Source organism: Sorex fumeus, unplaced genomic scaffold (genome assembly GCF_029834395.1).
Source record: "Sorex fumeus unplaced genomic scaffold, SorFum_2.1 ptg000002l, whole genome shotgun sequence".
NCBI lineage: Eukaryota > Metazoa > Chordata > Mammalia > Eulipotyphla > Soricidae > Sorex > Sorex fumeus.
The window spans coordinates 31847655-31871238 of record NW_026606059.1 but is presented as its reverse complement, the minus strand read 5'-3'; the positions used below and the strand labels follow the sequence as shown (position 1 = coordinate 31871238).

Sequence of the window (23584 nt, the reverse complement as noted above, 5' to 3'; positions counted from 1 at the left end):
TCAAACCGATCATTCATGATCTTGATGAAGAAGTCTGACCATCTGGTAGGTGGGCGGCCACGCGGTCTTTTGACATCCTGTGGAATCCAGTCGGTAACGGCTCTAGTCTAGCGGTCGTCTCTAAATCTCATTACGTGACCAGCCCATCTGATTTTTGACGCCTTGGCAAACGAGACAGCGTCCCTGATTCTTGATCGGCGATGGAGGTCACAACTCCGGATTCTTTCTCTCATTTGAGTGAAACGTGATACTCCAAGCATAGCTCTTTCAATTCCTCTTTGGGAGACCCGAATAGCATTCTCATCCTGTTTTCGTAGGGTCCAGGTCTCTGAGGCATATGTTAAAGCAGGAAGAACAGTGGAATCAAAGAGATGTGCCCGGAGCAGGAGGTTCTTCATCCTCTTAGCAATTTCTTCGACGCTCTTGAAGTCGTTCTAAGCTGCTCTTTTCCTCCTGCGCAACTCAGGTGCCAGGTCATTTGTCATGTTGACTTCTCAACCCAGGTACACATACATAACTGTTGCATTTGGAGATGGTCGTTCCATTGAGAGCAAATGGAGCGTCAGGAACGAGTCTGTTTTTCATAAATATTGTCTTGGTGAGATTCAGCTGGAATCCAACCTTTCCACACTCACGGTTGAAGTCGGCCAGCATGTGCCACTTGGATAATGTTTGGTGTTATTAAAACAATGTCATCAGCAAAGGGGAGGTGGTGTAGTTGCCGACCATCTATCTTCACTCCCATTCCTTCCCATTCCAGTCATTGCATGATGTTCTCGAGGGTGGCACTAAAGAGTTTCGGTGAAATGGTATCACCCTGCCGAACCCCTCTCTTGACATCAATGATTACTTCTTTGTAGAATGGTGAGATCCTGGTAGTGAATCCGTAATACACCTCATGGAGGGTCCTGATGTATTGAGTTTGAATGCCCTGATCGACTAGGGCTTCAATGACCGCTTCCGTCTCAACAGAATCAAAGACCTTCTTTAAATCAATGAACGTTAGAGCGGCATCTTGAACATATTATAAGACTCTTAATACCCATCTTCCAGAATTGCCGTACCATATTTGATAGGGTTCAAATATGGTTTGAACCATGGGAACACCTACAAGGGCGATTAGAAGCCGCGGCAAAAGCCTCTATCCTTCTCAGAGAGCCTGGCAAGCTACTGACAGTATTCTGCCTGCACGGCAGAGCCTCGCAAGCTATTCGTTGTGTATTCGATATGCCAAAACCAGTAATTACAATGGGTCTCATGGTGTTTCACTAATAAAAATTAAAAAAATTTTTTTGAGTGATATAGAAACTTATTTTGATCATTGAACTCTTTCCCTCCTAATTAGAAAGTGTAGTTTATAGCTAGGTTTGGAGGAAATCTACTTCAAGGATTACCTCAAAATGTAGAGGTATAGCTAAAGACCATAGCTGGAAAACTAACCTAATTGTCTCTAATATTAATATGATTTTGGACTCTGGAGTTAGACAAATAAACAAATTCAAGCAGATTTTGTTGTTACTTCTGGCTGAGGCATCATAATTGAAATACTGACTTTTTTGTGTGGGGAAGGAGGGCATACCCAGCATTGCTCAGGGGTTACTCCTGACCCTGTACTCAGGAATCACTCCTGGCAGTGCTCAGGGGATCATATAGCATGCCAGGGATTAAACTAGTGTCGGCTGCATGTAAGGCAAAAACCCTAGTTTCTCTACTGTCATTTCAGCCTCCAGAAGTACTGAGACTTCCTAAAAAGAGTTTGATGGGGTCCCATAGTATGGGGGTAAGGCATTTATGCCTTGCATGAGGCCAGGCTGGGTTTGGTGTCCACCCCAGCACAGTGAGGAGTGATCTTTTTCCCCTTTGGTTTTTGGGTGCTCTCCTGGCAGGCTTCAGGGTGCCAGGGATAGAACCCAGGGGTGCAGAGAAGGTAAATTTTCTACCTGCTGTATTACAGATCCAGCTTCAGGAGTAATTCCTGCTCACAGATCACTCCCATCCCAGTCTTTCCCTCCCCCCAATTTAATGAAATTAAGACAGCAAAGTTCTCCTGGTAACTTCCCATCACACCAGGGTGTCTTAATTGATTAGGTCCCCAATGTCCAAGTAAATATGGGTAACAATTCAGTTTTTAGAATGAAAATTGCTAACATAGTTTCATGATAATTTTAATGTTTCCTTACTCTGTCATAGCAAAACTATGAACATCTAAACATGTCTGTAAAATATCAACCTGTTTTTATTTAAAAAATTTTGGGCCACATCTGGTGGTGCTCAGAACTTACTCCTGGTTCTGCACTCAGCGATCACTCATGGTGATGCTCAGGAGAACACATGTGGTGCCAGGGATAGAGCCTGGGTCAGCTGCATGCAATGCATGGTACTAGAGGTTGTGGCAGTAAATAAGGATTCTACTTGCTCATGGACACACACATTATATCTTTGTGTGTGTATATGTATATATATAATTTATATATAATTTATACTTTTTTCTTCGTAGTTCCAGAGATCAAACCCAGGGCCTTATACATGCAAAGAAGTACCCTGCTGTTGAACTACATCAAACCCATTTTGTTGTTGTTGTTGTTGTTTGGAGAGTGCATTCTACAATGCTCAGGAGTTATGCCTAGTAGTGCTTGGGGACCATTCATAGGATTGAAACCTGGCTTTCTGCATGCAAAGCATGCACTCCAGCCCTTAGAGTAGTCTCCCGAGCCTGTACAACACTTAATGATCTTTTTATTTCTTTTTTAAATTTTATTTTTATAAAGTAGTTCACAATATCTGATTACATTTAATACTCAAACACCAATCCCACTACCATTACACCTTCCCACTACCATATTTTGGATGTTTCCATCCCAAACTCCAACTCCTGGCCCAAAGCATAACTGAAATAATTCATTTTGTATTGTTATGAGTAAACCGCTGAAAATGCTCCAGAAAACTTTCCTTAGAGGAGAATGTGTGATTATTTTATTTATTTTATTTCACCCAGGGGTCATTAAGCCCTTCTATAAGAGATTACTAATACGTTGTTTTTTTACTTGGCACCCCAGAAGGAGGCAGGTGAGAGCCCTCCCACCCCAAGGGACTCAACCCCGGCAACCAAACTCCACTACCCACCCACCACCACACTCCAGGCCGCTTTCCACATGCTCAGGCCAACCCTCACCAATGAGTGAACATATTCCTGGACACATCATAAGACACTGCCTACCCATTTTCCATAATTCCCACACCATATTTGATGGGGTTCAGACAGTAGGCAACAAATCATGGAGGGAATATATATATATATATATATATATATATATATACATATATATGGTAAATATATTCCCTCTAATATATATATCTTGGATATTTATCTATATCTATAGATATGGAGTTATATATATTTTGGAGAGCCTGGCAAGCTACCAAGAGTATCCCGCCTGCATGGCAGAGCCTGGCAAGCTACCCGTGGCATATTTGATATGCCAAAAACAGTAACAATAACAGGTCTCATTTCCCTGATCCTGAAAGAGCCTCCAATATGGTAGCATTGGGAAAGACAAGTAAGGGAGAGGGTGCTAAAATCTCAGGGCTGGGACGAATGGAGACATTACTGGCACCCGCTTGAGTAAATCAGTGAACAACAAGATGACAGTGACAGTGAATATGTTGTTAAGGGTTGAGCCTTGTGTGTGTGTGTGTGTGTGTATACATTTTATATATATTTTCCTCTAAGATTGTCTTCTACTTTAAACCCCATCAAATACAGTGCGCTTCTCATGGTGTATGAGTGGTGTGAGGTATAAGAGGTGTGCAGTCCAGGAATAGGCTCACTAGTGGGTGAGGCTTGTCCCTGAGCGTGTGGAGAATGGCCATCAGCATGGGTGTCCAGGGGACCTCCACTTACAAAAAATTTGGGAAGATGCTAATAATATTTATTTCCCTCAAGGTTGCAGATAGTACATGAGGTAAGGTAAGGCATTGGCTTTGCAAGTAGCCAGTCTTACATCCGAGGCAACACATAGGATCTGCTAAGCACTGTCAGGGCAGTGAAATGCTCACTCCAGCCAAGAAGAGGCCCTGAGGTTCTGGTGGGTGTGGCCTCCAGAACAACAAATCCTTCCCTCATCTTCAAGAATACTTTAGGTTACTAGAAAAAAAAAGGAACCCTTCCCACGAAACAATGAAAGAATGATTTCGTTTTAAAGAGTTTTATTATGGGATGTCACTATTCAGGACACGTCAGAGCACCTTATACTTCTAATTGGACTTTTGGTTACTGGTTTTGAAAGTGTTACTTGAGTGTTTTTCTCATACGGCTTTCGGGCAAAAGCAAATCTCAAGAATCAGTTAAGCAATGTTAATTTGATTGAAGAGTTTATCCTTAATAACCTGAGACATCAATCCATGGATAGCTTCTATGGTAGTTTTACAGCTGAAAAGACAAAAACAAATAACAGGTCACAAACTGAAAACTGTTTCAAACATTCAACTTTCTTCCATTTCCATGGTTCTGTTCATACTACTCTAACCATACCCATGTGGATGTGCTGACAGCCTTCTGCAAGTTCATTCGGTACTTATCAGCCCCTTTACAGAGAATGACAATGTAAATTCTCACAAATACTCAAATTGATATGTTAATTTTATATTTGCTAGCAGGTTAGAGAAAAGTTGGCTTAAGTCATATATAATTTATATTTATAAATGGATTCTAATATTACATTCAAATCTATTGCTATTACTTAGAATTAAAAACTTTTAAGACTATCACTTTATCCCCCAATTAAAAAGTTAAAGGACTTAAATTATGGAATTGGTAAAAAAATAAAAGACCGCATCAATATTCAATTTTGTAGTTACCTGAAAAAGAAAATTCCCTTCCTTTTCACTAATATTTTTGTCCTTCCTACTTTTATTCTATAATTGGAGACATCTTCTTAGTGAAAATTTTCCTTCATAAGAAATTGAGATGTCAGCATTTATAGTGCAAACCATAATGTCCAAAAATAGAGAAAGAATATAGGGGAAATTGTCTGTCATAGAGGCAGGGGGAGTGTTGGGATGGGGGAGGGATACTGGGGACATTGGTGGTGGAAAATATGCACTAGTGGAGGGATAGGTGTTCGATAATTGTATCACTGAAACTCAAACATGAAAGCTTTGTAAGTTGTGTCTTACGGTGATTTAATAAAAATAAAAATAAAAGAAATTGATACAGGTGAAGATAAAATTTAAAAAAATCATTCAGATGAGAGCAAGTATCAGTAACTCAGAGTAAGTACTCAAACATTAAACATACCACCAAGAATATGTAATCCAATTCACTAACTCCACCTTTAATAAACTGATGTAAAAAAAGTAATGAGGTAATTAAACCCAACATACTTTGTTGTCACTTCTCCTTTATTTTTCTTATTGACTCGCTAGCACTGTAGCACTGTCCTCCCATTGTTCAATGAATTTGCTCGAGCGGGCCCAGTAACATCTCCATTGTGAGACTTGTTGTTACTGCGTTTGGCATATCGAATATGTCCCGGGTAGCTTGCCACGCTTTGCCATGCAGGTGAAATACTCTCGGGAGCTTGCTGGGCTTTCCAAGAGGGGTGGAAGAAGGAAGAATCCAACCCGGGTCAGCCACAAGTAAGGCAAATGCCCTACCCACTGTGCTATTGCTCCAGCCCAGTGACTAGCCAAGTTTTTCTTAATATGGTAACAAAGCATTTGTTCATACAGATGCCAGCATACTTTTTCCTCCCTCCTCATCTCTATCACATTAAAAAAATCACATTTTTTTTTTTTTTTTGGTGAAAGTAGGCCTAAGAGATGTAAGTGACTGATGTCCTTCTTCCCCCATTCCACTGGCACTGCCTGGAGCAACAACCCAGCACAAAGTCAGGAACAGCCCCAAGTACTGCTGGACGTGGCCCACAATACAAAAACCAACTTTTTGTGAAAGTAGGTATGATTTAGTAATCTTTCCTATTATATCTGAAGTAGCACACAATTATTTTCCAAGTTATTGAGAACAACCGTACATTTCTTCTTAACTCTTTTTTTGTGGGGGGAGGGGCACACCCAGCCTGGTTATGTGTTCAGGGATCATTCCTGGTAGGCTCAGAGGAACACATGGGATGCCAGGAATAAAACCTGGGTCTACAGCATGCAAGGCAGGTGCCCTACACGCTGTGTTCTATCTCTCAAACTCTTGATTGTGAAATTTGGTACATGAAGTGGCTACCCAAAGGATAACTTAAGAATAAGAGCTACAGTAATTTCTCTGATATTTAGTCATTTAAAACATAGAAAAATCTGAACTTTTATAAACAAATTTAAATTTCTCAGAAGAGAACATCACAAGTAGGATATGATTTTGCAATTATTATTATTCTTAGGGGCGGGGGTTGGGCATACTCGGCAGCTCTGAGGCTATTTCAGCTCTGTGTCTGGGCCTTGCTCCTGCATGTGCTCAGCTCAACGAGGCTGGCCATGAGTGGTGCTTGGGGCACCATATGGGATATCAGGGACTGACTCGGGTCAGCCACATGCAAGGCAAGTGCCCCACCCTTCAACCCTATTCACAAATCTTGAAACAAAAGTTATAGTAAAGAGTTGTTCTTACCTGTCTCGTGTAGCTTTGGCAAGTTTGTCTTCTGACTTTCGGTCATGTGTTTCTAAACCCAACATGAAACTTCCACGGCCCAGCTGGGCTTCTGACTGCTCTAGCTTTTCGGACAAATCAAAGACCTGACCTGTGGTGTAGTCTGCATTCTGTAGAGAAAATCATATTGGATCAGTACACAATACAAAACTGCTAATAATATCTGCATTTTATTTAACTTTTCTTCTCTAGCACATTTCATTTATAGAGAATTCCACTGTGACACCTAAGTGGACAGTCAATGAAGTAGGAAGTCAAATTATACCACAAACCTGATTTGAAGTTCAAGCAGTTCTGATGTAGATTTTTTTCCTTTTATAATTTCAAGATTAAATTAGGAATCTCCCCACCTGCCCTTAACTGCTCAACTTTAGTACTTATTATTCTGAGAGGTTTTGAAGTACAGAAATCTAGTTTTCAGATTAGTTGGAGGAATGTCTTTACTTTTCTGGATCTTGAGGCCTTCCTAAAAACTGGGGAGAAAGACAATATATTCGTTTTCTTTGGTTTCTGGGTCATACCTAGTTGTGCTTGGGGTTGACTCAGACATCATGCCTTGTGGGACTTGGGAGAACCATATGGATGCCAGGAATAGAACCCAGGTCAGGTGCATGCAAGGCCTTAACCTTTGTACTATTTCTTTGGTTCCAGTATTTTCTTTATATTGGTGGGGGAAAAGGAGGGTGCCAGAGAATGAACCCAGGATTTTACACAAGTAAAGCACTATCACTGAGTTACTCCCTAGAAAAATAATACTTTCTATGTTGAGGATACTGGGAAGATTAAACTAAGATTATATATGTGTGTGTAGGTGTGTGTGTGTACATAAGTTCTTGAGACTGTCCTTGAACTTCCAGAATTAGTAGTTATGACAATTAAAAATAATACCCTTTGGGGCTGGAGCAATAGCACAGCGGGTAGGGCGTTTGCCTTGCATGTAGCCAACCTGGGTTTGATTCCCAGCATCCCATATGGTCCCCTGAGCACCGCAAGGAGTAATTCCTGAGTGCAGAGCCAGGAGTAAATACTGTGCATTATCGGGTGTGATCCAAAAAGCAAAAAAAAAAAAAAAAAAAAAAACCTTGACACTTTAACTTTTTTGATTATAAAGTTGTTACTACTGAAAATGCACAACAATATAAAGAAGGAAGGAGTGTCTGATATAGCTCAATGGTACAGCACAAACCTTGCATACTTGAGCCTGTACAATTGGTTCCTGGAAAAATAGATGTATCTGTGCGAGCACGTACAAACTCTCACATCTAAAATCATCTAACTATAACCACATTATAATTTAGGCAGTGGTTCTCAACTTTTTTATATGAGCAGAACAGCCCTGGTCCATTGACTGGCAGTTGCAAAATCACTGCATTAAACTGAATGTGTTAAGATCAGTGGTTTTCAATTGACTTAGAGTACTGTATTTTCATATGGTCACAGCACATTTGCTAAGCTGGAACACATATTATTTAAAAAAATTATCTCATACTTTTAAAAAAATTTAGATTGTTAAATATATATTTAATGGTGATATTGTAAAGAGATTTTCATGAGCTATCTTTCATATTGCCAGCCTTTTTTACCCTCTTCCACTTGGGGTTAGCCATAAAGTTGTAGACTGGCAGAAAGTTACACTAATTTCTTAAATCAGAATAACTTTTTTTTCGTGTATAAAGTATGTAATCTTCTTGGTTATATACTTTATAGCTGAGGAAAGGGATAAACTGAACACATCCCCTCCAACTCCTGCCTTAAGTTGCTGCGATGTTTGAATATAAAACCACAAAGAAAAATAAACAGAATTTGACCTTTTCTTAATTATTAACGTCCTCACTATATGCAGTGCTGTAGTGCAGGGATAGCTGAGGCCGAGCAGGCAGAACTGTCGGCCTTTACACAGAGCTTTCAGTCTGCTCTGGTCTTAGTGTTTTCTCCTGCCAACAGGTGTCACTCCTGGCTGTTATGAGTATATTTGCCTCTAAGGAAAAGACACATCTAATGTATTTTCCCAGAACAGGCTCAAGGATGGACATGTGACCTAGGCAAAGCGCAAGATACAATAAAACTGAGCTGAGGAATGTGTTGGATGTGGTGTGTCTGAACGTGAGAGTTAGGAAGTTTGAAGCTAGTGCTTTCACATGAAGCCTGAAACTGAAGCCAAATGTATAAGGCTGAGTGAAGTACCAAGACCTGTCAACGAAATAAATGTAACTGAAAAATGATATAAGGCTGAGTGAAGTATACCAAGACCTGACAATAGAGTAAATTTAACTTTGCCTTAAGCAAGCCCTGCCTCTGGCCTCTGTGGCTTGCATGAATTCCCTCCACCCCCCACCCCCGCCCCCAAGGTATTTTGGTTGTGTATCTTATATAACTTGTAATCAGAGATAATCTTCGATCCCTGATTTAATTAAAAATCTGTCTGGATTTCTTGGGGGCATGCCCTGGGTTTGAGAGGGCTGTGGAAAAGGCTTCTTCGGTCTGGGGGACCTAGGAAGGGGTAGCAGATGGTGCAGAAGTTGTAGAGAGGGTGGGGACTATTGCCCTTGACATTCTATCTGTATTTCCCTCTGCAAGGCAGCTGCAGACCTCCCCCCTCATCTGGGCACCAGACTTGCCATTTAGATGTGGTCTTCAGGATATATGACACAAACAATGATTTGGCCTCTTGTGCAAGTTGAGCTTTCCTCAAGCAGAATCTGACTCTAGCTAGCCCTGGTTGTCTTTCATAGTGTAGCCTTTCCAGGAAAGAATTTCAGGTATTAAATAAGTTATGCTGCTCAGGCAAAATTCAAATGCATTCTCTGCAGGCATTAATACTTACAGTAAGCAGGCTGGAGGAACTCAATGTATTCACCCAGTATTTATTCCACAAAAGTTCAAGCAATTTTCGATCCAAAGAGGATTTGAAATATGACACTTCTAAAGCATAGTATCTATAAAACAGAAGTACAAATTTAGTAAGTAAAACAAAAAATTTGTTTTTAATCTAGCATGTAAAAGTAATTTGTCAAATTTAAATGAAGTACAATTTATAAGCAAATAGTCATGTATTTTGTCCAATATAACAAGTAACCATTCTTATTTTTTAGAGGTACAGCCTCAAATCTTCTGTTTCTTTAACTTTTTTCTTTTTTTTTTATTAGTGAAACACCATGAAGTACAGTTGTAGGCTTATAAGTTGTTGTGCTTGGGTTTCAGTTGTTTCTTAAACTTTTTTGTATTACATTTCTTCCTATTCTAAGGCCTAAGATGTGAACAACTGCTCAAAACTTCTGAATAACATGTAATATGCTTACATATGTTAATGTTGAGTTAATGTCACATAAACTTATCAAACTACCTAAGGTGAACTATAATTTTTATTAGGTTTTCTTTGTTTGGTTTTAGGGACTTTTTAGGCGATACTTAGGGGGAACATGCTGGGATTGAGCTGGGGTTCCAGCCAGGTACTCAGCTATTTGAGCTATCTCTGTGGCCCTTGTAAGGTTTTCAATAATACTTTAAAGGACACATGGATTTCTCATAACTCCTTTTCTAATCCTTTTACTATGATCTGTTGTATTTTGAAAAACCAATTCTAAGGTTGGCAGTTAAGGTACCTTTAAGAATTATTACCAGTTCCAAAGGTGCTTAATTTAAAATTAGAACTGGCAAAGAAAATTTGGTTAAGTGCCTGAAAAACACAATTTAAAAAGTAATACATATTTAAGAAATCTTACTAAGTTTTTAACATCAATGGAGACAAAGTAATACAAGTGACTTATTTTCCTGGTGGAGCATTTAAATGGTATGATTCCACACAGATAATTTAATAATATATAATGAATAACAATGATATATAATGAATGTAATGCTACAGTACATATATAGATACGATCACCTACCAATTAAAGATAATAAGTGTTCTTAGTACAGAGTAGCTGAAATGGTTATTTAGGGCTAGAAACACATAGTTTGAACTAGCCCCAGGGAGCAGGCAGGATTCAGAATTACCCTTAGGAGTTTGTATTTTGGAGAATAAGGAGTATAAATGGCAGAGCACTTCAAAACACTAAGGGAGCCTAGGGATACAGTTATGCCTAACAGGATGAGGAATGCATGCCTATATGTGTGAAGTCTTGGTTTCATCTCTAGCACCATAAAAGAACAAAACAGAAACTAAACAACATATACACAAAGGCAAGAGATGAAAGGAGTTAATGAATCAAGTTGCTGGGACACTTTCAGCAAGAGGGAAAACTAAAAAGCTATGTTGGGTTCTAGCTGCTGAAAGATATCACATAAAAGGAAGTTGAAGAATTTCAACTTGTGACTCATAGATGGTGTTTAACACAGCAATGACATGGCCAGAGGGATGTTTTAGAAAGCAGGCTGTGGCAGGACTGTCAGAGCAGAGAAATGGACAAGGATGCCACAAAGGCGCCTCTATAGCAGGGCAGAAGCAATAAGATAAAGAGTGAGATTCAGGCTAATGGTTCAAAAGGCACACAGCTTATTGGTTAAGTTTAAGAAAAGAAATATGAAAGGGGGGGATGGAGAAATAGTACAGGGGTTAGGCACTTGCCTTGCACGCAGCTAACGTGGTTTTGATCTCTACCACCAAATACAGGCCAACTACCTTCCGGAGTGATCCCTGAGCATAGAGCCAGGAGTAAGCCCTGAGTACTGGCAGTTTTGGCCTCCCCACTCCCACTGACCAAAAAGAAAATGTAAGGAAGAATAAATATTTAAGGCTATCCGAATTAAGTAAAGATTTTTCTATAAAGAAGTCTTCTGTGAATATCTAAATATAGAAAAGATGAAGCTAGTGATCTGTATAAATCAAATAGTTTAATTATTGAGCATTTATTATGTCCTGGTATCTATATATATATTTTCATCAATCTTCTTATAATCAGAGAGATTTATTGTTCTCAAATTTTGTTTCAGGTATTTTCTTGAGTGAGATCTTGGAGTGCTCAGGGAGTATCCCTGCCTATTACTGACGGTGACCCCTGACAGTGCCCAGAGGACCATATGTGTGCGAGGGATTTGAACTGGAGTTGAATGGATTCAAGGCAAACATCTAACCTCTGCACTCTTTCCCTCACTCTTATTATTTTCTGTATAAAGAAGTAGACTCAGAAAGTTAAAACCTTACTCAGAAGTATACATGATGAGTGGCTGAGGAAGGATAAAGTTGTGTTTAAAATTAAAAACTGTATTTTTTAGATGTATAGTGTATCCATTTAAGATAATAGTTAAGAAAGGAGTCCATTAGAGGGGGTTTATACAGCGAAGGGAGTAGGCAGGGGCTCAAGAGAAAAGATTTAGAAAGGGGTGGTCAGGGAGAATTGCTCAAAGGATGTGAGTCACACTGGAGAGCCTGTTTAATCTCTGGCACTGCATGCATCAATGAGCACCCCTGGGAGCACCCTATCTATCCCTCACAATACAGAAGGGGTTGTACCTCTGAGACTTTTTTTTTTAAGGGAAAAAAGATTTGTTAGCATGGGCACAGCAATAGATATTTAAAGTTACAAAGATGGAAAGCAAGGGAACTCAAAATTGAAGGTTTAGAATAGTTTTGATGTGCCAAAAATTCTGGATCACCTTAATGTAATTACTGTTTCAATTCTGTAGTTGTTGATGCAATGTCTTATTATTATTATTATTTTTGGTCTAATATGTAATGATTTGTTGCAAATCTCAGCAGTACAGCTGAAAGAATATTTAAAATTATCTGTGGAGCTTAATCCTCATCTGTATAGGAAGTCAGTAACAAAAACTATCTAGAACTGAAAATCAAGAACTAGCACTATTAGTACGCTGCTTGGAGATATGGAGATAATACAAAAATAATTTCTAATAATTTGACCATGTCTGGACATGAGAAAGGGCAGAAGGTTGTTATTTATCATATTTCCCAAATAACTAGACTTTTTGTTTTTCAACTACACCCCAGCAATGCTCAGGGCTTAATCCTGGCTCTGCACTCAGGAATCACTCCTGGTGGGCTCAGGGGACTATATCAGATACTGGGGATCGAATCCAGGCAGGCCATGTGCAAGGCAAGCATCCTACCTACCGTCTATTGTTCTGGCCACAGAACAATTAGACTTTTAAAACCATGTGCTATATAACACTGATAACATTTACGCTAATATAGAGAAAACCTTGTATTCCATTTCTACTAATGTTCCTTAAAGATAAGATCATTTAACATTTACAATACATTCTATGTTTAAAACAGACTTGGGGTGTGCATTGTGATCTGCCCTGGAGAGAAAAAAGGTTCAGTGATAGAAGATAAGCTCTAGATCATATGGTTGTGTGGTCCATGATGGATAATAAATCTCATTTCTTGTGAGACATGAGACTTTCCTAGAATTATACACTGACATATATTTTAAGAGACTCCACCTGGCTGACACACTTCAGCAGCGAAGGGCAGAGCAGGAAAACTTGTAGAAGGTTGATTTAGCTCAGGCTCCAAAGGGCAATGGCTTCAGTTCAAGTGTTAAAAAGAGAAATGGCAGCATGTATTTTGAGTGGAGAAAACAAAAATTGAGATATAATAAACATAACATTCACAACCTTAGGTATAAAATTCAGTGTTTAAAAAATTTTATTTTAACTTCTGAAGTGAAAATACTTAGGAAGAATTTTTGTTTGGAATCTGGTTCTTCTGAGGGCTGCAGACATCTAGTTCTCTCATTTTATGGTGGGGAGGGGCACACTCTGCAGTCTTGGTGACTGAAGCATCAAACCAGGTGCCCAGCATCTGTGCCCCTCCAGTCTTGTGGTCATCTCCCCGGCCAAGGGCTATAAATATGTAAGCATCACTGGCCCTGAATACAACTCTTATCTTAACAACAGATTTCATTAACGGGCCAAATATCTTTTATAGTAATCAAACGTTTATGGTTTTATAAAAGAGAAAATCACAGATAAGATCAAAACGATTATTAATGAGGTCAGGGAGTGCACTCAGAAAGCTGAAGTGCATGTGCCGGGCTGAGTTTAAGGCACCGAAGGCCCAGCACTGCTGAATGTAGCCTTAGTGACTATCAGGCAACACTGACATGGCCCTGATGGCCCAGGACCTGTCAGACTGGCATGGCTGTGTCAAGCATTGCCAAGAATGGCCTGGACCTTCTGATACTGCCTGGGAGGTCTCCCACCCAAAACAATTATTGATGAACTATTTGAACAATCTCCTAGATGTGCATTTCTTAGTATTATTTTCTTGGTTTTCAGGCTCCACCTCATTATGCTCAGGGGCCACTCTGGCTCTTTGTTTGGGGATTGCTTCTGGCAGTGCTTAGGGAACCAGGGATGGAACCAGGGCTTCCTGCTCAGCCCACTGAGCAACTTTTCTAGCCCTACTTTAAAAAATATTAGAAAATGAATTTTCATCTTTTTTCTTATGAGTAAAATCAGACTAAATTTAGGCTTGCTCTTCAACCTCATGTTCTCCCTTAAAAATAAAATGTAGCTTGCTTTTTTTAAAAAAATTTTTTTTCATAGTTATTCACAATAATGGATTGAATTCAATATTTTGACACCAGTCCCACCACTACCATTATACATTCCCACCACCATTATTTTGAATTTTCCTGCCACCATTCAAAACTGCCAAAAAGTGGGGTATGGTGCCGCCAGCAGGTCAATCTGTACCTGTGAGGCGAGTGCACCAGCAGCCTGATGGCGCCTTCAGACTTCCAGATACCCCAAAATTGCTGCTGTGCCTTTGGCCAGACCCCAAAAAGCTTGGGCCAAAGTTTACCAAGAAAGTAAACAGCCAAAAGTTAGGTATGAGGGAGACACACCCACAAACCACCTCTGGCTCAGCTATATAATTGGAGGCATGGCTTCTCTGGTTCCTGTTCGAACTGTTTGACAGCCATGATCCCAGAGACTCAGAAACAAATTTCGAAACTTGAAGGCTTTTGGCAGAAACGCGTCCGGACCCCACAGTAGGTTACTGTCGCTGGGCCACTGAAGGGGGGAATAGGTTTCGTGCTTTGGCCTGTTTCCTGTGGCGGCCCAGTGGCCGCCATCCTCCAGAGGTCACTGGACAGTTGGGTTTGGGCCCGCAGTGACAAGACACATAGGGCATCATGGGATGGTGTGGAGCCGGCTCTTTCCTCCCCACCCCAACGAGACCCCAAGTCGCTGCACACGAATGGCCTCTCTGGCTCCTGATCAAGCTGCTTAACGCCATGATCCCAGAGACTCAGAAACAAATCTCGGAACCCAGTGGCTTTTGGCAGAAATGCGTCCGGACCACGCAGTAGGTTACTGTCGCCGGGTCTCTCTGGGAGAAGAGGGTGCTGTGCCTCCACCTGCTCCCCCAGGCAGCTTGGTGGCTACCATTCGCCAGACGCCATTGGACAGTCAGGTTTGGGCCCGCAGTGATGAGACATGCAGGGCCTCACGGGATGGGGGTAGAGCCAGCCCTTTCCCTCCCACCCCAGCGAGACCCTGAGTTGCCACCCACAAATGGCCTGTCTAGCTCCTGTTCAAGCCGTTTAATGGCCATGATCCCAGAGACTCAGAAACAAATCTTGGAACCCAGCAGGTTTGGGCAGAAATCCCTCCAGATTTAATTGTTAAAGTTTCGGAATTTCAAACTCGAGCATCCACTACTGCAGCCACGTGACATCATACGCTATTCATAACCAGCAATAGAAAACAAATTGTTTACTGTTGCCTTTTCAGCAGATCTGAGTGTTGGGATAAAATCCCAAATAATAATGGTGGGTCTGGTGTCAAAATATTGAATGTAATCAAAGTAGAGAGAGAGTAATGTGGAAATCATCTGCCCCACAGGTAGGCGGAGGGTGTGCAATGGGTTATACTGGGGTTTTGGGGGGTGGAGAACGAAGGTATGGGTGTTTCATTGTATGACCAAGACTTAAAGCTGAAAGCGGTGATTCACGGTGATTCAATAAATAAAATTATAAAAAATGAAAAAAAAAAGTAAGGCGGAGTTCATACCCAATTCAATCAGTTAATCAGTGGCTGAATAAATAGCAGTACTCCTACATAAAACAAATAAACCAACAATCAAACAAAACTGCCAAAAAGGCAGATGCTAGATTATTTATTTTGTATTGTTTGTTATGAATAGCATAAGATGTCATGCCTCCATGAGAGCAGCGCTGCTCCTGGAATTTAAAAATTTTACATAACTTAGATCTAGGGAAATCTCTGCAGTGAGCTGCCTCAGTTCTGAGATTCTTTTGTGTTTCTCATCCTGAGATTCTTTTGTGTTTCTCTAGATCAACGCCATTAAGGAGCTTAAGTAGCAGCTGGAGACAGTTAGTGGGCGTAACCTCCAGGGTCTCATAGGGATGGGGAGATGAGAAGGACTGGCCCATCCCCTATCCCTTGAGGCTTGGAGTTTGCTATCACTGATCCTGAGTACCTGGGCTTCTCATTGTTGCTTTCTTTTTTATGTTTCTTTACTTGCCTATTTGCAATTTGGAGAAGGCTGTGTTCTCACTTGAACACAAACTTCTCCCTTTGCCTCACCTCACATCTTTCTAAATAAGTTTCAATAATAACTATTTTGCTTTAAAAAAAAGCTTTAGACCATATAATCTCTAATTTCTTATGATGATTTAGACATCAGATATATTTTCAAATTACTTACTGTTTGCAGTGTACACCAAAGTCTTCTATTTTATTAAGTGGGATAGTTTGATATTCAGAAGGTCCTTCATCAGGAGGCTTGTAGCCCTAAACAGAGATGAAGAAAAATGGAAGATTACTGGAAAGAAAAGAAAGAAAAAGCATATTTCTGTGCAAATTTTTCTTTATAAAAATATTAATTTGGGGGAGCCAAATCCTGAACATAAACATTCTAATGTGGGGCCAGAAGGCAGTTCAGGCAAAACAATAGACACTTGCTTGCTTTGCATGTAGTTTACCCTGGTTTGATCCTTAGTACCCCATGTAGTTTTCTGAACCCAAATAGGAGTGACCCCAAGCAGAGTCAGGAGTAAGCTCTAAGCCCTGTCACATGTGATCCCCATGCTCTCCCCCAAAAAACCAAAAAGCAACAAAAAACACATTCTGAAAAAATGAAACAATGAGTGATGCATAATACCCTCCCTCAACCCCATCTGTGGTATAATCTGGGTCTGGCTGCCCAATTCATTATTCTCTTACTTAGGTGGATGTACACTTGTGCTAATATATATTTCAGCCTGCCTGCTGTTGCTGCAGAAGGAAACAGATGTATTGCCTCTCTTGTTTCTTTAATACCATCAGACTATTCTTTGCATACAAACAGTTATAAACAAATGAGGATGTGAATCTCGTAAAATTAACAATATCTAGCGGAACTATTATTTTTTTGCTAGGCACAATTTGTGGAAGTTTGATGGATAACTTTCTTCTTTTTTGCTTTTAGGGTCACACCTGGAGATGCACAGGGGTTACTCCTGGCTCTGCACTCAGAAATTACCCGACGGTGCTCAGGGGACCATATGGAATGCCGGCAATTGAACCCGGGTGGGCCGCATGCAAAGCAAACGCCTTACCCGCTGTGCTATCGCTCCAGCCCCTGATGGATAACTTCTAATTACTAAACTACTTTAGGACAGAATGAAATTCCAATCAAAACACATCTTTAAAGTTAATTCAAGGGGTTCAGGGTCACAGCACAGTGAACCCGGCTTTAATCCCCAGCATCCCATATGGTCCCCCAAGCAATGCCAGAAGTAATTCCTGAATGCAGAGCCAGGAGTAACCCCTGAGCAATGCCAGGTGTGACCCCCCCAAAATTGCCAAAAAAAATTTAATTCAAATATTTAGGATTTAAAAAATAAAAGTATGTATAATTTGAAAAATTACCTTTGGGTATGTCCTAAAGGCTCCAAGATTGACTTTACCTGCAGATATTGTTCTTGTTGGATCAATCTATAAGGGAAATATAATAAAAGTCTTCTGATTATAAAATCATCATATACTTCTGTTAAATATTAAAAACCTAGAAATACATACATATACGCTACTCCTATGCAAAATAATTAAAATAACCAAAATGGAAAAAAAAAACCAGAACCCTAACCCATAAGTCATTAAAATGGCTGTTAGAAATGTCTCATAATTTAGAAATTAGATGTAATTACTGTACCATTAAATGATATTTGAATATTTGTTCATTTAAAAAATTTCAATACATTATAATTTCTATCTTCCTCATATAGCCTGTACTGCATCTAAAACAGTAAGCATAAAAGAGTAGCTCTAGTAATTCCTGAGTTACTCAGTTCAGTCACCATTGGCTAAATGCCTTAACACGCAGAGAACTGAGACCACGATGCTAGATCACCCATATTTTAAGGGGGAAGATATGCAGAGAGATTAATTCATTCAAATCTCCGGTTTCTAAATGGATCCAAACATAGGCAAACTGATGCGAGAACCTGGCTCTTGACTGTTTTATTTTTCTCAGTGTGACTCCTGCGAAGAATATTCATTAGAACTTAATTAAAACTGTTGAAATACTTACTACAACTGCTACGAATGGTTCCTGGAACTGCTGATTCAGCATCTGAGTACTGACATCAATCCCAGAAAGCCAGCAACCATAGCCAGGGTGGCTATGATACCAGCCAATTGCATTTTCAAGACGGCCAACCTAACAAACAAAGGCAAAGGAGCTTGAGGTTTAATCTTAGAGATACTGTTTACAGAACATGGGAAAAGAATATTTTGCAGCATAGCTCATAGTATCTATTACATTCAAATTTATTTTTAATTTATTTATTTTTGGAGAGCACTCCGGCCATGCTCAAGGGATCATATGCGGTGCTAAGGTCAGAACGAACTTGCGTTGATGAAATGCAAGGCTGGTGCCTTAATCCCTGTAACATTAATCCCCAACTTTATTTTAAATACAGGTTACAAAGTACAAGACAAAAATATCAGTACAGTGTGGGTATTTTGATCTTCTTGCTTCTTTTCCTGGCAATTTATCCAGCTTTTCTGTCTAGATAATATCATTACCAGTCACTTACACATGACTGTGGAGATATTCTTTACATATAAAAGTTTTTATATGTATGTCAATTAACAAAAACACAATATTCCATATTCTAGTTTTCCCTTCAAAATATTTTTGTTTCATTAAAAACAACTGTGTTGGGGCTGGAGTGATAGCACAGCGGGTAGGGCATTTGCCTTGCACACAGCCAACATGACCGACACAGGTTTGATTCCCAGCATCCCATATGGTCCCCTGAGCACTGCCAGGAGCAATTCCTGAGTGCATGAGCCAGAAGTAACCCCTGAGCATCACCGGGTGTGACCCAAAAAGAAAAAAAAAACCAAAAACAACTGTGTCTGTGTGTTTGTGTGTATCTATCTATCTTAAAGGCTGGCTAGCAGATCATTGTACAAAACAGATTCCTCCCACTATCTGTTAAGTAGATCATTTCCATATGGTGAGATTTTTTGGGCCGGGGTACAAATATTCATATTAATTTATAAGCAAAATTTTCGAGCATTCCCATACTTCAAAAATTATCAAATCATACCAAACAGGTACATTCTACTTTTAGATAGTGGAGAAATTTACATTATTTATTTTTACATTTGGGCACATTTAGATTATTTCCAAGCTTTTGGTCTTAAGACTGTACATTAGGGAATGGAGAGATAATACAGGATTCATGTTATGGTGCTTGCCTTGCAGCGGCCAAACACTGGTTTGATCCCTGGCACTGCCTATGGTCACTCAGCACCAGCCCTGAACATAACGAGCAACAGCTCCTGAGGAACTACCAGGTGTGGCTCCCATAAAACAAAGACTTTACATTTCTGTTTGAGGCCATACCTAGCAGTACCTAGGGCATGCTCCTGTGGTGCTCGGGGGATCATGCTGGGATGAAACATGTACATGTTGGGATGAAACATGTACTCGAGCCTTCTTAGCTAGCTCCTCAGTTCCCAAACAAACACATGATAATGAGTGACAACTTTTTATATTCAAGAATTTTTATTGTGATATAATTGAAATATAACATATTTTAGCTACTACAATAGTGATCTGATATATACATATTATAAAATGATTACCACTAATTAGTTCAAAACCTCAGAGTTCTAATTCTTTTACTGATTGTGACAGGAACTCTCAGGATCTACCTTTATTTTTTTTTTTGCAGGGGAAGAAGTGGTTTTGTGTCACACTCAGAGGTGCTCAGGAGATCATGAGGTGCTGGGATCAGCTGCATGCAAGGCAAGTGCCTTAATTCCTGTTCTATCTCTATGGCCTAGACTTTCTGAATGTGAGAATTTATTTTTTAAAAAATCCACGTTCATTTCATACATTTCATTTCCTATCATCTCATACATTTCATATAAATTGTTGAAAATAGAGTATAAATTTCAATGTAAAGAGGATAGTTTTGTTTACAAAATCAGAAGCTGCTATGAGACTTTAAATTTGCAGAAACTAAACTGTAGGGCAAAACTTTTTCTTTTCTTTTTTTTTTTTTTTACCTGTTTGGCATTTTCTATGTATGCGGCCATGTACTCATATGCAGCAGCCTGAGCATTTACTCGGGTTTCAGTGCCCTCTACAGGTAAAGCGAAACTGTCCATAATGATCATGGTTTCACCGTCCACTTTGCCCAGCATCAAGCCCATCACTTCCAAGTTGCCTCCAGATCTGGCATGCATCACCATTTTCAGTAGAGCCAGCGCTGAGATTTTGCAGTATTTAAAGTAATGGTGACTACAAAATAAAAGCATGATTTGAAAAACTAAACATTCTTGATTATCTTAAGTTTAGTGAAGACAGTAAGTATTGAAGGAATTTACAGTGATGGAAAGGAGAGAAAGTGTCTACAATGTAGAAACAACCGTATGTGCATTGTTTTGTAAAGTGGTCCCCCTTTTTATTATACTATTCAAGTAAAAAGGAGAGAATAAAACAGTTGAATAATTGCAACTGGTTCTCCCTGGCCCTTAAAGGAAGTTACTGAGATATTGTGATTTATAATACTGTTAATGGTAGTATCATGCACACATCATTTCAACTGCACACCCACCACCAGGGCACTGACTTCCCAGTTTCCACCACCATGGTCCCAAATGCCCTTCCAGTCTGCCACAGCCCTTTCCTCACATGCCTCTACCACCCAAACTAAATTCTGTGGACCAAATCTATAGTTCTGTTGCCTTCAGCCACTTTTTTCTCCCTTAAGCCTGGCAAGCTACCGAGAGTATCCAGCCCGCACGCCAAAGCCTGGCAAGCTACCTATAACGTATTCGATATGCCAAACACAGTAACAAGTCTCACAATGGAGACGTTACTGGGCCCGCTTGAGCAAATCGATGAACAATGGGAAGACAGTGACAATGACTGTGTCTTTAGGTCCCATATATGCCATCATTCTGTGTTCATGACTATTCTTGGGCCGAACCAGGCCTCATGATAAAGAACCTGGGCTCTGATATCCATGGCTGGCTTTCAATCCTTGCGTTGCTATGACATAAGCAACAGTCTTGAGATAACTACTTAAAGTTTGGGCCTCAATTAATTTATATGTAAATAGGGATATTTCACAGAGCTCTTAGGAAGAAATAAATGAAATAATGAATATTAAGTGTCTAGCTTTAGTGTCTATTACTATTTTTTTTTGTCATTTGTTTTGTTTTGGGGCTACACCCAGAGATACTCAGGGGTTACTCCTGACTCTGCATCCAGGAATTACTCCTGGTTTGCTTAGGGAACCATATGAGATGCTGAAGATCCAATCTGGGCCTGCTGCATGCAAGGCAAGCGACCTAACTGCTGTACTATCTCTTTGGCCCCGTTATTTATTACTTACTTAAAAAAGAATACTGTCCAAGAACTGTGTTCTTGGTTTGTTTGTTTTGGGGCCACACTGAGAGTGCTCAAAGCTTATTCCTGGTTCTTTGCTCAGGGATCACTGCTGACAGCTTAGGGAAATTATATGGGGTCCTGGGGAGTGAACCCAGGTCAGCTGTGTGTGAGGTGTCATACCTGTTGGCTTATCTCTCTGATCCTCTCCCTCAAGAATAGTGTTCTCTCTGTAGTATCAAAATTGGAAATGTTACCCTAGTACCTTTATTTCAACTATGGTGATTCAGAGTTTGTCATCAATGGGTGTGACAAAACTAATGTTAAAAATTTTCCATTTCACTGATGCAAACCAAGGCAGCTGGGATGAATCTAATTAAGAGCCACAATCAGTAAATGAGGCAGGCTGACAGTTGCCAAACATTTCCTAGAATACATCAATTTAAAATGTAGTCTTTTACAGAAGCAGAAAACAAGGTCAACTAAACCATATATAGGGTAGAGAATGTATTCTTAAAAGCCTTTTTGGTAAAAATATTCTTATAAATTTCAATCATAACTGAAAAATATGGAGAACTGGTCTTGAAATAAATTAAGACCACAAGGAGTGCTCCCTTAACAAGGGGCAGGCATGAGCCCTCAGCCCTATCGATGTGGGCCCCAAATAAAAAACAAAAACCAAAACCAAAAAACAAAGAAAAGGACATGTGGAAAATCCCTAGCTCAGGCTCAGCCCACATTAAGTATCCAAAAAGCACTCCCAAATCTAAATGTGGGCAATTAAAATTTGCCTTGTAAACAATGGTAAGTCAGATAAGTATGGGCTTATTGTGTATCATCACTCCTTTCAATCCGTGAGACTCTGCTTTTCACTCGTTCCCAGATCGAATCTGCTCTTATGAAAGGACAAAAATGCTGTGGGTAAAAAGATATCCTTTGCTCAGATCATGACCTCTTGGTTCTATTGATATAATTTCTATCTCACTTGGCAGACTGGATGGACCTCCGAGTGCCTCTGAAATCACACACACACGCACACTCACACACACACAGATTTACACTCTGGGGTTCACTTAATTTCTGAAAACAGAAGCAGTTTTCATTTCGGGAGGACCCCCAACAGGTGTTAAATCTCCAACAGAGTTCAAGACAGAGTGTGGCATCTATGACAATATGGTCTTTGAGAAATGACACCCCCTGTTCTATACCCTCCAGAAGGAAAAGACAGATGGCGAATTGAACGCAAGCCTCCAGTGAGGATAAAAAAGTAGCGCCCCTAAATCCCAAATCCCTGGGGCGCTACTTCTTTCTCCACCCATCCTAAGAGAAAAAAAAAAAAACTAGCTCTCCAAGCCCTTCAACTCCCATCCTCCGAGCCACTCATTAACTCCTGCCACGCCTCCCCTCCCCCGCGTCTCGCCAGGGACCTCCTCACTCCTTAGTCCAGGGCTTGGCCGCTAGGATTTCCTGCTGCTGCTTCTTGTCGTATTTGTAGATTTCATCGATGCTCTGGGCTTCCTGCATGTTGTTGGCCAATTCCCAGGTTTTCTGGGCCATCCCACTCCCGGACGCCGCCATCGCCGAGGAATCGGAGAAATCGTTGCCCCCAAAACCTCAGGCGCAACTTGAGCCCACTGGGTCTCCGGGTGTGGGCTCGCGAGCCTGCCCACCGCAGGTGTACACCCGAACTAGACTCCCGAGGCGGCCATGACACCCAGAACCGGAGGTGAAGTTGGTGCAGACCATTCAGGGACGGCGCGGGGGTGTGCCGTTCGCAAACGCGACACCGTAAACGGCTTCCAGTAACGGCTTAGACCCGGGGGAATCTCTTTCTGGCCGATGTTGAGGCCCCGATATCCAGGACTATGAAGTGTGCGAATTCGGGCGAACCGCAGTGAGGTGACGGAATGGTATCGTCTTCTGCGCCGGAAGGAGGCGCGTGACGGCGTGCCAGGGAGCGTAAAGGGCTTCATTTGTCGGCACTGCGCAGGCTCGGCCTCTGCCATATTGAACTGTGGAGGGTGGGGGTGGTGCGGCGTTGGTCCGAGTCGGGGAGAAACTTTTTATGTTGGTGTAGGCGCACTAGGTAAAATAAGACC

General features: G+C 40.6%; 1 protein-coding gene across 2 annotated transcripts; it reads right to left on the bottom strand.

Moving 5' to 3' along the window:
- Window positions 1–4189: 4189 nt before the first annotated feature.
- Window positions 4190–23225, bottom strand: COPS5 (COP9 signalosome subunit 5). Of its 2 annotated transcripts, none has more exons than XM_056109720.1 (8): window positions 22921–23225; window positions 20159–20393; window positions 18165–18293; window positions 17504–17569; window positions 16299–16384; window positions 9480–9591; window positions 6617–6765; window positions 4190–4429 (listed from the first exon to the last, which is right to left on the bottom strand). In XM_056109720.1, the coding sequence occupies exons 1-8, from the start codon at window positions 23061–23063 to the stop codon at window positions 4345–4347; spliced, it is 1005 nt and encodes a 334-aa protein (XP_055965695.1). In that variant the 5' UTR covers window positions 23064–23225; the 3' UTR covers window positions 4190–4344. The 2 variants fall into 2 exon arrangements, with proteins under 2 accessions (XP_055965695.1, XP_055965704.1); XM_056109729.1 differs by having other exon boundaries at window positions 22913–23052.
- Window positions 23226–23584: the final 359 nt, after the last annotated feature.

What these genes read in the sequence shown, in the direction of transcription:
- COPS5 (XM_056109720.1), bottom strand. Translation starts at nt 23,063, where the DNA reads ATGGCGGCGTCCGGGAGTGGGATGGCCCAGAAAACCTGGGAATTGGCC. An exon ending in GCCAAGCCCTGGACTAAGGA is followed by an intron (nt 20,394 to 22,920) that starts GTGAGGAGGTCC and finishes TTTATTTTGTAG; the next exon opens with TCACCATTACTTTAAATACT. An exon ending in GCCAAAGCTACACGAGACAG is followed by an intron (nt 4,430 to 6,616) that starts GTAAGAACAACT and finishes TTGTCTTTTCAG; the next exon opens with CTGTAAAACTACCATAGAAG.